The 12,888-nt window shown below is 44.6% G+C and overlaps 1 protein-coding gene across 2 annotated transcripts in view; it reads left to right on the forward strand.

The window, feature by feature from the left end:
* The first annotated feature begins 6 nt into the window (after nucleotides 1–6).
* Nucleotides 7–12,888, forward strand: part of GTF2E2 (general transcription factor IIE subunit 2) — a 64,951-nt gene continuing 52,069 nt past the window's right edge. For both annotated transcript variants that reach the window (XM_006033989.3, XM_025215945.1), the window contains exon 1: nucleotides 7–711. In XM_006033989.3, the coding sequence (XP_006034051.1) occupies nucleotides 552–711 (160 nt within the window). In that variant the 5' untranslated portion in view covers nucleotides 7–551. The remainder of the gene's footprint in view (nucleotides 712–12,888) is intronic.

The following is a 12,888-nucleotide window of genomic DNA, read 5'->3' on the forward strand; positions in this document are numbered from 1 at the left end:
GTCCGGGGCCTCGCAGCCGGCCTGGGAGCTCGGCTGGGCGGAGCGGCGGGGGCCAGCGCCCTTGTGCCGGGGACGTTATTTAGCCGGCAGCCTTCAGCGGGAGCAGAGTGACTCGCTGGGCACCGACAGCCTCTAATAAACGACAGGGCTTCATGGTTTTCACCGCGCGGTCTAGTCACGAGGCTGAATTGTTGTTTTAACTTGAGACAGGCAGGCAGAATGAATGTCAGTTGGGTTGTAAACGTCATAAAACACTTCCTTGAGTACAGTCTTCAGAGAAATCGTTGGTTTGTGCCCAGGTCGGTTGAGCGGCTGCCCCTCCTTCAGCGCAGACGGATCCCTCTCCTCTGCCTCGGGAGGTGAAGCTGCAGCGGTTCTAAAACCAAACCCGGAAAGGCACGTGCCAGTGCCTGGCTTCTCTCAGACGCGTGCTTTAGAGGAAAGGAGCAACTTGCCACATAAAGGAATTCGGAGCCCCATATGCCTTGAGGTGCCTCATTGATCTGGTTCACTTTTGTTTCCCCCTGCTCCTGTTTTCTCGTCGCAGAATTATGGATCCGAGCCTGCTGAGAGAACGAGAGCTATTCAAAAAAAGAGCCCTCTCTACTCCTGCTGTAGAGAAACGTCCAGTGTCTTCTGATTCTTCATCTTCTAAAAAGAAGAAAGCAAAAGTAGAGCAGGGTGGATCATCAAGCTCAAAACAAAATGCAGGTTGGTAAAGTAGCTCTGGTTTTAGGGTTGGTTTTGTTTGGCAACTGTCTGTGTGTCCCAGTTAATTTGAATGGGTCACTGCTTCCACGATCTTAAGTAGCCCATCATGCTCTAAAGCAGGGGTGGGCAATTATTTCGAGCAGAGGGCCGCTTGCTGAGTTTTGGCAAGCCATCGAGGGCTGCGTGACAGGCAGCCAAGGGCAGATAAATATTAATTTTCTAAATTTTTTTAGGGGCTCTACGGGCCAGATAGAATGGTCTGGCAGGCTGCATCTGGCCCCTGGGCTGCATTTTGCCCACCCCTACTCTAAAGCAATGGGGACAAACCTTTTCGGCAGGCAGGCCGCAAGTTAAGCCCCACGCCTCCCAAGGTGCCATGTCCAATCCCCTTCCCCTGCTTGATCTGCTGCTCTGCTTTCTGCTCTCTATTTCCTGCCCTATTTGTTTCTCTTCATTTGTCTCCCTGCCCTGTGCTCCCTGCCTGATCTGTTGTTCTGCTTTGTTCCTTGCCCTTGTCTTTTGCTATGTTCCCTGGACCCTTTCTGTTCTCCAATATGCTACCTGCAGAAGTGGCCTGTTGCATGTGTGCTGCAGGTTGACCGCCCATGCTCTGAAGAGCAGTCTCTTACAGTTCTTGCTTAAGCACCTTAGCATGAGACTAGAGTGGAGATTGTGTGTCAGCTTTTCCCCCCTGTCTTGAGTTGTGTGCCATCCCTGAAATAGCATAAATGCTACTCTGAATTTTTCAGTCAGTTTATGCTTGACCTTGGTGCATGAAGAAGTTCTTGATGCCTGTGGCTCTGCAGTGTTCTAGCTCAGTTGTGTTCAACTTTTTTTGCCAGACAGGCCAGATGAGCAGTGCCCAGTCTGTCCACAGGCCAGATCTGGCTGATGATCCTATTCCAGAGATTGGGGTGGGCGCAGCCCCATTGAGTCCTGCAGGGGTGGTGGCATGATCTAGTTCAGATCCAGCCATGCAGGGTGGGAGGTGTGCCCTGGTCCTGCAGGAAGAAGGTGGCATGGCCTGGCCCTGAACCAGTAGTAAAGGGAGAAGGGGCACGGTCCAGTCCCAACCTGCTGCACAGACTTGGGAGTTTGGCAGCAGAGGAGTTTGGCAGTATTCATTGCTACTGCTCCACTGCTAGACTTCCTGACCTATGAGGAGCTTTGTGGTCTGGATGGGCCACATCTGGCCTGTGGGCTGGAGGATGGACACCCCGGCCCTAGCTCTTTCTACCAGCTCTGCTACTCCTTTTTGTTGTTTCCCCAACTTTGCAATGTTTTTCTATCTAGGTTTGTATGTCAGAGCCAAGTCTCATAGCATCTAATCCTCATCCTCCACACATGCCACGATGTTGTTTAGCCACATGCGCGCACACACCTCCCCACAATATACAAGAGTAAGACTTCTTTTTAAGCGATTGTACAATCACCTCTATGTACACTATACAAACAAAAGTAAATCAGGACAAAATATTTTTTTGAAATCAGATTAATTAATGTTGTAGTAGATGTTTGATTTTTAGAATATAATTTGGTATATTTTGGTTCCCCCCCCCCCCCCCCAATGCTGAAAAGAGTATTTCCTTGGGCAATGGGGAGGGACTTATGGTGGCAAAAGTTAGGGGGCGGTACTTCTGGTCCTAAGATGGTGACCAGGGTATGGGGCACCTGTCAAGGGTCAGGGCTACCCAAGCAGTCCTTGACAGCTTGTCAAAACTTGGTAAGCAGCCCTTTGCTTGAAATAATTGCCCGTCCCTATTCTAAGTGCATCCCAATACTCCCAAAAAAAAAAAAAAGTGGAGTGGGGAGGGTGGTGGGGGAGAATTCTCTCCCTTCCTTGTATTTCTTGCTATTTATTTATCTAGTTTAATTTGTCTATTCTTGCTGTTTATCTTGAGTGAAAAATGTAAGCTTGGACAAAGAAAAGGGTTTTGAATTTTTTGTATAGTATCTCACTCTTCATGTTGTGAAATCAGTGATCATTGTTTTGTCTTGGAGTACTTCTTGATCTATAAACTGGTGAAGGCGCTGTGACCTCCGATGTACCCGCGAGTTCCTCTGTCTTGGTCAAAGGTTGTTTTTGGTTTAATCTTAACAAAACTAAAAATGAAGGCAAGGATTTAGGGATTTAAAAATCAAGTCAGATATCCTTAAACTGGTCTATGAGCTCAGTGAAGAATTGGCCTAAAATACAGTGAATATGTTATTGAGTCTGCAGGTTTCTGCTGTCAGCCATCAATCTGATAGGTTGCCTAAAGCCTTTGCTTCAACTTCCCAATGCATTTCTGCAATACTGATTGATTTGATGCTCTAGCACAGGGGGTGGCAGCCTATGTCCTGTGGGCCGGATCTGGCTTGCAAAGATTGGATCCATCCTACAGCAGCTCTAGGAATCAAATCAGTGCCATGCTGCAGCAAGGATAACCCCCCACAATCTTTAACATTCTGGTGTGCTGTTCCAGTGTTTATCTTTTCCCTCAGTGCTTTGTTATACCATTGGCTTCTGCCTCAGTCCTGGATTTTATTTATTTTGGTTCCTCAAAGCACCTTGTCTCTACTGTTGCTAGATTTGCAGAAGTGATCTCAAGCCCTATGTGTAAACAGATATCTGTTTAGCCAGATAAAGGTTTTATCTTCCTACAGATGGCTCCTAAAACAGCCCATGAAACTTGGCTATGGCTTTTGTCTCGTGCCCTAGAGAAATGCAGAATTCCTCTGAACTCAGATGGTGGGACTCTTGGCCCTGAGAATTGCTGCTCTTGGTGCAAATTGATGCTTCTGCCCTGTCGCCTCTTGCATTGGCAGATTGACTCAGTGCCTTCACCGTGGTTCTTTCACTGCTCCAGGGTCCCCAGGAGAGGGTAGCATTGTACTTGGCAGTCAAGGAGGGACAGTGTATACATCTTAACATTACCATAGCTGCCATATTTCATACACTGAAGCCAAAACTGTTCTGCGAAGGATGCTGGCATTCCATCACTGCCTTATGCTGTCTGTATATACCCTTTTATCAAATTGCTGTCTTGTGATAGACCCTACTCCTACATTAGCCGTTCCCTGTTTGGGGCAAAAAGGGGTTAAGTGTTTGAATTGCATAAGACCATAAGAGTATGACAGAGTGGATCATTCTGCACGTCACATTTTTCACTCTTCCTCTAGCGTCTGCTTCTTGCCACCATTGGAAATGGGATTCTTGGCTACATGGATGTTTGGTCTGACCCAGTGTAATAGTTCTTATGTTCTTAGCTACTAAAGTTGGGGAAAAAAAGTAGTCTCACTAAGATAAAAAACTGAAAATCACTGGAATGAATAAACACACTTATTTTTTTTTCCTACTCCAGTAGTTCTTCCAGGTAGTTATTGAAGCATGTTAATGAGACCATATAAGGAAATTTGCATTGCTTTTGGCTGCCTCATACCAGTTCTGTAGACAGAGGACTGTCTGCAGCACTTCTTCTGGCACTGATCTCCATTGTTTAAAAACAAGCTGTTTGAATAAGAATCCATAACATGTTTAACCAAACTGCAAGGTTTATCTGAATGCTTAGACAAAGACTGCGTTAAAATGGATGTAAGAGTTTAAGTACATTGCAGGAATTTAGATGCAATATCTGTCATGGTTTTTCTCTTTTGAAACTATTGTCCAATTTATGATAGATCCAGGGAACTTTACTCTTTCTTGTGCTGACATTTTAATAACTGTGCATTTATAATTAATGCATCTCTTCTCACTGCTACTACATCCTGGCTGTATGAGTACTAGACTAGAAACAGACACCACCTTTGTGCCGCCATAAGTATCTATTGTTACAGCACAAGACCAAGCAAGCAGACATTCATGCCCCTTGTTGCACCACAAAAATTGCGGCAGCAACATGGGTAGTATAAATTTGTGCTGCTTTTATGTAGCAGATACCTGTTTGCTTTGGGGTAGGAGAATGCAGCCTGCTTGGAGTTGCCTGTCCTCTCCAGTTACACCTGGCAAGGGCACATGGGGCATTACATTGCTAGGGTGCACAGGATTGGGCCCCTGAAGCTCCAGGAAGATTTTCCCAAGTTCCCCTGTTTGCAGAGACGTGACCTGGGAATAGCTTAGTTGGGAATTTCTTGGGCAGGCATGCATATCATGCTACCATGCCCTTACTTGGGGTGTAGCAGTGGGATGCATGTACCAGTGGGATTCCCTGCTAGGAGATTCCCAGGGCACATCTCTGCAAGTGGAAAACCCGAGGGTTATCCCTTTTCGGAGACATCCCCCAGGTGTTGTCCTACAGTATTTGGTAGGACGTCACTGCTCCCGGGAGCAGCAGGGGTCTGACTCTGCAGGACAATGAGTGATGTCTGTGTCACCCAATAAAATAGATTAGCTGTCATCTCAATCAGCTATGATATTGAATAGGATAAGAATGGTCACTCAAGAGACATAGCTGGTCCATTTTCATCATCCTAACCAGGTGCCCTGCTAACTGAAGTCATTACTGACTATAGAACGGTCTTATACTTGGTTTTTTGTAGGCCTGCCTCAGTTTCTAATTCAATCTCCTTCTCCAAACATCATTTTACCTTTCTGGACTAACATTGAATACTATTTTTGAAGGAATTTAGCTATTTGTGTCTGTTCTTATTAAGGGCCCTGACACGCATTACATTTAAGATGCTATAAAGGTGTTAATCACATATAGAATAACCTGGCCACACGTTAAAGCCAATTTTTGCCTTGATAATATCGCAAACAAGCCGCAATGATATTCCATATATAATAGTTTCATAGTTGGTAGGGTCGGAAGGGACCTGAGCAGATCATCAAGTTCGACCCCAGTACTCTTTCCATGGCAGGAAAGAGTACTGGGGTCAAATAACCCCCGGCAAGGTGTTAATCCAGCCTCCTCTTAAAGACCCCCAGGATAGGAGCCAGCACCACTGGAAGTTGGTTCCAGCTCCTAGCCGCCCTGACAGTGAAGTAGCGCCTCCTGATAGCTTGTGACTGTTATTTCTCGTCACTCCTGGTAGTGCTCGGGGGAACAGGGACTCTCCCAATGCCTGCTGGTCCCCCCTGACTAGTTTGTAAACGGCCACTAAATCCCCCCTCAACCTTCTCTTGTGGAGGCTGAACAGGTTTAGGTCCCTTAGCCTCTCCTCGTAGAGCCTGCCCTGCTGACCCCCTGATCATGTGGGTGGCCCTTCTCTGGACCCTCTCCATGTTGTCCACATCCCTCCTGAAGTGTGAAGAGAATTTTAGCTTGTCTAAAATTAGTTTAGGTATCTGTACCCCACACTATAGTCTTCATTGTCAGCAGTGACTTTTCAGGAATGTTTTGCCTCTAAGCAGAGTACTGAGTTCGTAGATGTCAGTGTGCCATGGCTATAAAGATTCTTAAGGCAGATGAAAATGGGAGCACCAAGCAGCTTCCTTTCTTTAGAGCAGGGGTTTTCAATCTTTTTTTTTTTAATAAGTGTGCTCCTGGCGGCTGGACATGAAGTGGGGGAGGTGGGGGGTGGTAGCAGCCGCACGCAGAGCATCGACAGCATGGGGCGATTAGTGGTGCTGGTGGCCACCATGTGCAAGCTTCACACCCCCCCCGCATTTGGACAGCTGGGTGGCACCTGTGCGGCCCGCAGAGGGGCAGTGCTGCCCTTGCTCCCCCACCCCAGCCCTACTCCTGGGATGCAGTGGCGTGGGGTAGTGTGCTGTGATAGTGCAAGGCTGGGGTTGCCTTGGAGACCAGTCCCAGCCATGTGGGCAGGGCAGTGGGCTGCTCCAGAGCTGCTGGGATCTTGTGATGGATCTTGTGGCAGCTTGGGCTGGGGCCAGGGCAGGGGTGCACAGGCAGCGTTTCACAGCAATGCCTTGGCTCCTTGCAGTGGTGACAGCCTGGTCCTGAGCTGGGGCAGAGCTGCAATTTACTGCCTATGCACCCCTGCCCAGAGTGTGCAGGCTGCAGATTGCGGCTCTGCCCTGACCCCAGCCCAAGCTGCCCCCACCGCAATTTCCCAGCAGTTCCAGAGCAGCCCCCTGCCCTGCTGCACATCCTGGCAGCGCAGCTGGGGCTGGTCTCCAACGCAACCCCAGCCTTGCACTATCACAGTGCAGGTGCTGCTGAGGTCTCCATGGAGACCAGGCCCAGCCATGCGGGCAGGGGCTGCTGGGAAATGAAGTCAGCTACGGGCCGGATCCACCATTTTGCCCACCTCTGTATGAGAGCATTTGTTAAATGACAAATGTTGAATAAAAGCATTCATTAATTGCTGGGGGTGTTCCATTAATTGTGGTAGAACTCAGCTAGGTTATGAAGAATTGCAGGAATCACTTTATTTTTTCTATTTGAAACTGAAATAACAATTTTTTGCCTGAGATGTATTGAGGATGGGGAAATTGTCTTTTCTCAAGAGAGAAGTGATCCACATAAATTTCCAAGTGTCTTTATAAAACTGTATATGAATGTGAAAAATACTTGTTTTCTCATTTGGTTTCTATTTGTATAATTACATCAAGTCCAAATTCATATAAGGACTGGAAGTGGCAGTGCTCAGCATTGTCTTGCCTGACTTGGGTACCTGGCTCCTAGAGCTGAATGTCATATATTGAGTTAAGGCAATCAAGACTTGTAGTAAAGATTATATCTTCTATTAGACCAACAAGATTTTTGCAAAAAAAATTCTTTAATTGCAAGCTTTCAGACACAAACGCTTTTCATCAGGCATTGGATAAATGATTGTAAAGGTTCTCCTGGGTAGAAATGAAAGTTCATATTTCATAGGGTTTCACAGAGGAGTCAATAGGTGGAAAACTCCTCTGGACAGTCAGTTCATAGCTGTTATGGAGATCTCTCACCTCTTGTGAGGATCTGTGATGATGTAAATTACCTTGAAACAAAGGCAGGAGCAGGATCTCGGGTTTTAGGTGGTCACAGTTACCTCTTGCTTGGGAAAATATGAGCACCTCAGGCCACTGGCAGACATTTAGTTGTACAGTTGGGTTCTGAAGAATTTGTCCCAAATCCCCAGGATCACGTATCCTGCTATGCTAGATGTGAACAGAGTGGCAGCGTTTTGGAGCATTTGCAGGAGTAAAATTCTAGATGCCTAAAGATTTTTACTGATGGAAACATAGGTGTCTTTGACCTTTCAGGTGCCTAAGGAAGGATTTCTGTGGAAGTTAGAAAAGGCCAGAATCAAAAAAAGTAAACCTTGTATTTGTAGTAGAAGGTGAAGTTCCTTCGGTCCTGTGGGAGTTCTTTCTTCAGTCTTAAGTGAACCCCTGAAAAAATTGTTTTGTATGTTGGGAAGCTTCATGCTTACTATGTCTGAAGGGTAGAGTTGCTTACCTTAGTCTCAGACCTCTCCTCTTTATTGTGGCTTTCTGTAGAATATTAGGTCAACTTCAAGGGAAGTCCTTATTGATGGCTTTGGTCCAGGGTATTTAAAAGAGGTTAAAGCATGAATATTGGTCAACAACTCTGCTTTTTTAATGCAGTGGAACTCTATGTTAAGAGTTAATATTGTCTGTGCAGGACACAAATGTATTGATACCCAAAACTGTGGAATTAATTTCTCCAGAAACCAAGGACCATGACAAATGTCATAATCTGCTGTTCTAGTGCATGACATATGTGCATGTACAGCAAGCAGATAAAAAGACATGCTACTGTATGTGCTTCTTCCTCTGTGGGGAGAATAAGAGAACCATCTCACACAAGTCTGTTGTTCACATCATTGAATGGATTCTTGAAAGGTGCTCACTTAAGGTGATGAGCATTATATAATGCTCAATGTGAAGCATGACTAGAGACAGAATTGATCCTTGTGGGAATCGATAAGTGAGAAGGGGGTCTTAGTGATAGGAAACTGCTCTTCCACCACTATTAAGGTATGAGTCTCCAGGAAGGACTTGTTATTTTGCCTTTCCCCAGGAGGTCTGCCACATTTTTCAAGGAAGACAAAATTTATATCCTGCCTAAATGCTGCAGAGGGGTCTAGGAGAATAAGCAAAGGTATCTTCTCACCTTCTAGCGACAGCATGAGATGTCCATTAATGTAACAAAAGTGGCTTTCATTACATGTCTTGGTTTCAATCCAGATTGCTTTGGGTCTAGGTAGACATTCGCTTCAACTAGTTTAATTTTCATTTGGTTTTTGACTGGCCCAGGAACAGAACAGTTTTTGAAGCAGGTGGTAATTTTAGCTATGACAGATGTATCCAGTCTGGGATTTTTCAGTATTTGGTTATTCTGCTACATGGTTCAGGAAGAAAATTCTTTCTCTGGATGTGATGGTTTAGTTAATTCAGTCATGAGTAGCAGCAGTTGCTTTTGCTTTTCTTACCATCCCAGAAGGGCAGAAGTAGTATCAAGACTACTAACGTCCAGAATTTTGAGCGAATGTCCTAAACTGCAGGTATACTTCATCAGTGTGCCAGAGATATTATGGCTAGTGACCTAGATGCAAGACTAAGATGCCATTGAGGCTATGGACAAACAAAACAGTTATGCCATTTAAGAAGCAGGGTGGGGGAGAGAATTACTGCTAGTGAGCACATGTCAGCTAATACACATTTTTTAGTGTGTTTTTTGTTTGTTTGTTTTCTTCCCCCTTCAAGTCCCATCTTGCAGTGAATGAAATAATTTAAGGACAAATAGTTGTTTTTAATTGTAAATTATTACAGTTTTTAGCTTCCAATTACTATGAGATAGATTGGGCAGAGAAAACAATTGTAGCTGATTCGGCTAAGTTTCCACAACTTTTCAGGAACTGAAATTATTGGGGAACTAGAATGGGAAGGAGACTCGTATCTTACAAGTTGTCCTTATTGGGGAATACCAATACATGCTGGTACTTTGCAACTCTTATGGCTACAGAATCATACAGACCTACAAGTATAGCAGAATTGCACTAAATATAACCCTACTTCATTCAGAGTCAAAGAGGATGATTTAACTAATTTGTTTTGATTTGTCTTTGTGCATATGTAGCAGCACTGGGCAATCAAGCAAAGACAGAAGTTATAAGTGCTTCTGCATCTGTGATTATCAGCCAGGGTGCTAGGGCACCATGGGGTGCTGTGAGATCTTTTGAAGGGTGCTGCAACGTGTGAGGAGATAAGCAGGTGTGAAGAGAGAAATGCAGTTTTAGGCTTAGGCTTATTCCTGCCTTGTCACTGCTCTGTCTCCACTGTCCTACCCCTCTGCAAGGAGGTAAGCACTGTAACAAATACATTAGTTCTTGAAATGGGGAGAAGTTATGGAGGGTTGTCTTGAATCAAACAAGGGATGCCTTGAGTCCAGAAAACTTGAAAACTTTTTTGTGTTCTATACAAATGCTAGAAGTCTAAATAAGATGGGTTAATCAGAATGCCTGGTATTAAATGGTGAGACTGACATAATAGTCATCTCAGATTTCATAGGTATTTGGGGCTGGAAGGGATCTTACAAGATCATCGGGTCCATCTCCCCTGCAGTTGGGCAGGAAGGACTGCTGGGGTCTGCCCAGCAAGGTGGGCATGAAGACACTATGGTAGAAAAATGATAATGAATGGGATACTGTTATGCAGGGTTATAAATTGTATATGGGAGTGACAGTAGGACATGCAGGTGGGGGAATGGCACTTTAAGGATAGCATGAACAGTAACAATGTGAAAATCTTTTCTGAAAGAGAAACTATCATAGAATCTCTCTAGGTAGAAATTTCATACTTAAAAAGAAGAAAAATAGCAATAGGATTGTACTACTGACTACCTGATCAGGAAGGCAAATATGATTGTGAAATGCTGAGGAAGATTAGAAAAGCTACAATAGTGGGACAGACAATTATGGAAGACTTCAACTATCCTCTCATAGACTGGGTAAACAAACACCTCATCAGAGTGATACCTAGATAAAATTTCTGGATGTAATAAATGATTGGTTTCTAGAACAACTTGTCTTGGAAACTACAAGAGGAGAAACAATTCTAGACTTAACCCTGAGTAACACTCAAGACGTATGTGTAGGTGAGGCGCTCTGTAACAGCAGCCATAACATTCAGCATCTTAGCAGGAGAGAATAAGCTGAAAAAACATCCGCCATGTAAATATTCAACTTCGAGAAGGGAAATTACACAAAAATTAGGAAGTTAGAAGTTAAAGGACCAGTCAGAAACATAAGACCTGCAGGCAGCCTGGAAGCTCTTTTTTTTTTTTTTTTTTTTTTTTTTTTTTTTAATTTTTTTTAATTTTATTTTTTTTAAATTAGTCTCAAGAAAAGTATATGCTGCAAGTCAAAAAGGGTACCAAGTAGTCCAGTACAAACCCTGCTTAGTTTTAATAGCAGTGGTAAGGATGTTATCAAAGACAAAAAAGGTATCATTCTGGAAATGGAAGGTATCCCCAAATGAAGAGAGGAAAGTATACTTGACTTGCCAGGATTCGTGTAAAGTAAAATAAGGCCACAAAAGAAGCCTAGGAGCGTCTTGCTGAAGATGCTGAAGCTAATAGTAAAAACTTTAAAAAAAAATACACCAGAAGCAGAAAGCCAGTGGGAGGATTGGTGGGAACATTAGATGGCCAAGGTATAAAAGGTGTAGTCCAGGATTATAGGGCTATAGCAGAGAAGTTAAATGAATTAATTGCATGAGTGTTTTACTGCAGAAGATACTGGAGGAATTTCCACACAAGATCAGTTATTCCTAGCAGGTAGGCCTTGGGAGTTGGATCATGTTAAAGTGAAAGTAGAAGACGTTTTGGATCAAATTTGATAAATTAAACAACAAGAAGTTGCTGGGACTGGTGGCATTCACTTAAGAGTTCTGATGGAATTCTGATATAAAATTGCAGAACTGTTGGTGATACTATATAAACTATCTTTACAAATGGTCTCTGTGCCGGAGGACTGGTGGATTGCCAACATAACACTCATCTTCAAAAAGGGTTCCAGACGTTATCCTGGGTCATGCAGACTCACTTCCATGGCCTTTACAAGTTGGTAGACTCTATAAGAATAAAATGGGCAGTCATGTGGACAGATATGATATACTGGGGAAGAGTTAGCATGGTTTTCATAAAGGGAAATCCTCCCTCTCCAATCTTCTAGAGTTCTTTGAAGGTGTTAATAAACATGTGGACAATGGGGATTCAGTTGACATGATGTTTAGATTCTCAAAAAGCTTTTGACAAGGTGTTTCAGCAAAGGCTTTAAAAAAAACGGAATTGCCATGGGATTGGAGGAAAAGTTCATTTGTCAATTTAAAGAACTAGAGTTCTGTGGGGGTTTGTTCAATGCTTTCATCAATGACTTGTAAATAGAAGTGCACAGAGAAATCTCCCAAATTTGCAGGTAATACTACATTACTCTGGGTAGTCAGATCCCAAACTGACGGACAGGAGTTGCAGAAGGATCTCTGGGCCTTGCTACACGTTAATTTTAGGTGAATTGTGCACCTCTTAATCCCTGGATTGTCTACACATTAACACAAGAAACTAGTTTTAATCACTCTGTGTGTGACTTAGTTATGCAACTCTGTGCTGGGTTCATAGTTTCATAGTAGCTAGGGTCAGGAGGGACCTGAACAGATCATCTAGCCTGACCCCCTGCCACAGGCAGGAATGAATACTGGGTTCACAAGACCCCAGACAGATGATCGTCCAACCTTCTCTTGAATTTGCCCAAGGTGGGGGTGAGGACCACTTCCCTGAGAACTAGTTCCAGATTTTGGCCACCCTAACTGTAAAATATTGCCTTCTGATCTCTAACCTAAACCTATTCTCCATCAGCTTATTACCATTGTTCCTTGTCACCCCAGGTGGTGCTGGGGAGAAAAGGGCTCTACCTATTTGCTTTTGATCTCCCCTGGTGAGTTTGTAGGCAGCCACCAGGTTCCCCCTCAGCCTCCTCTTGCTGAGGCTGAACAGGTTCAGGTCCCTCAGTCTCTCCTGGTAGGGCCCGTCCTGCTGCCCTCTCACTAAGCGGGTGGCCCTCCTTTGAACCCTCTCCAGGCTGGCCACATCCTTTTTGAAGTGTGGCGCCCAGTACTGGACGCAGATCATGTTTGATCTGTGTTACCCAGCTTGTGTAACGCTCTCCTCTTCCTCTCCCCTCCCCTCCCCTCCCTGGATTGGGCTACCAGCTGCCACCTCTGTCCCCTAACAATACAGTTCAACCTACTATCCCCCTGGGTCCCACCCAGCACCCAAGATTCCTGCT

The sequence above is a fragment of the Alligator sinensis genome, unplaced genomic scaffold (assembly GCF_000455745.1).
Source record: "Alligator sinensis unplaced genomic scaffold, ASM45574v1 scaffold1546_1, whole genome shotgun sequence".
Classification (NCBI taxonomy): Eukaryota; Metazoa; Chordata; order Crocodylia; family Alligatoridae; genus Alligator; species Alligator sinensis.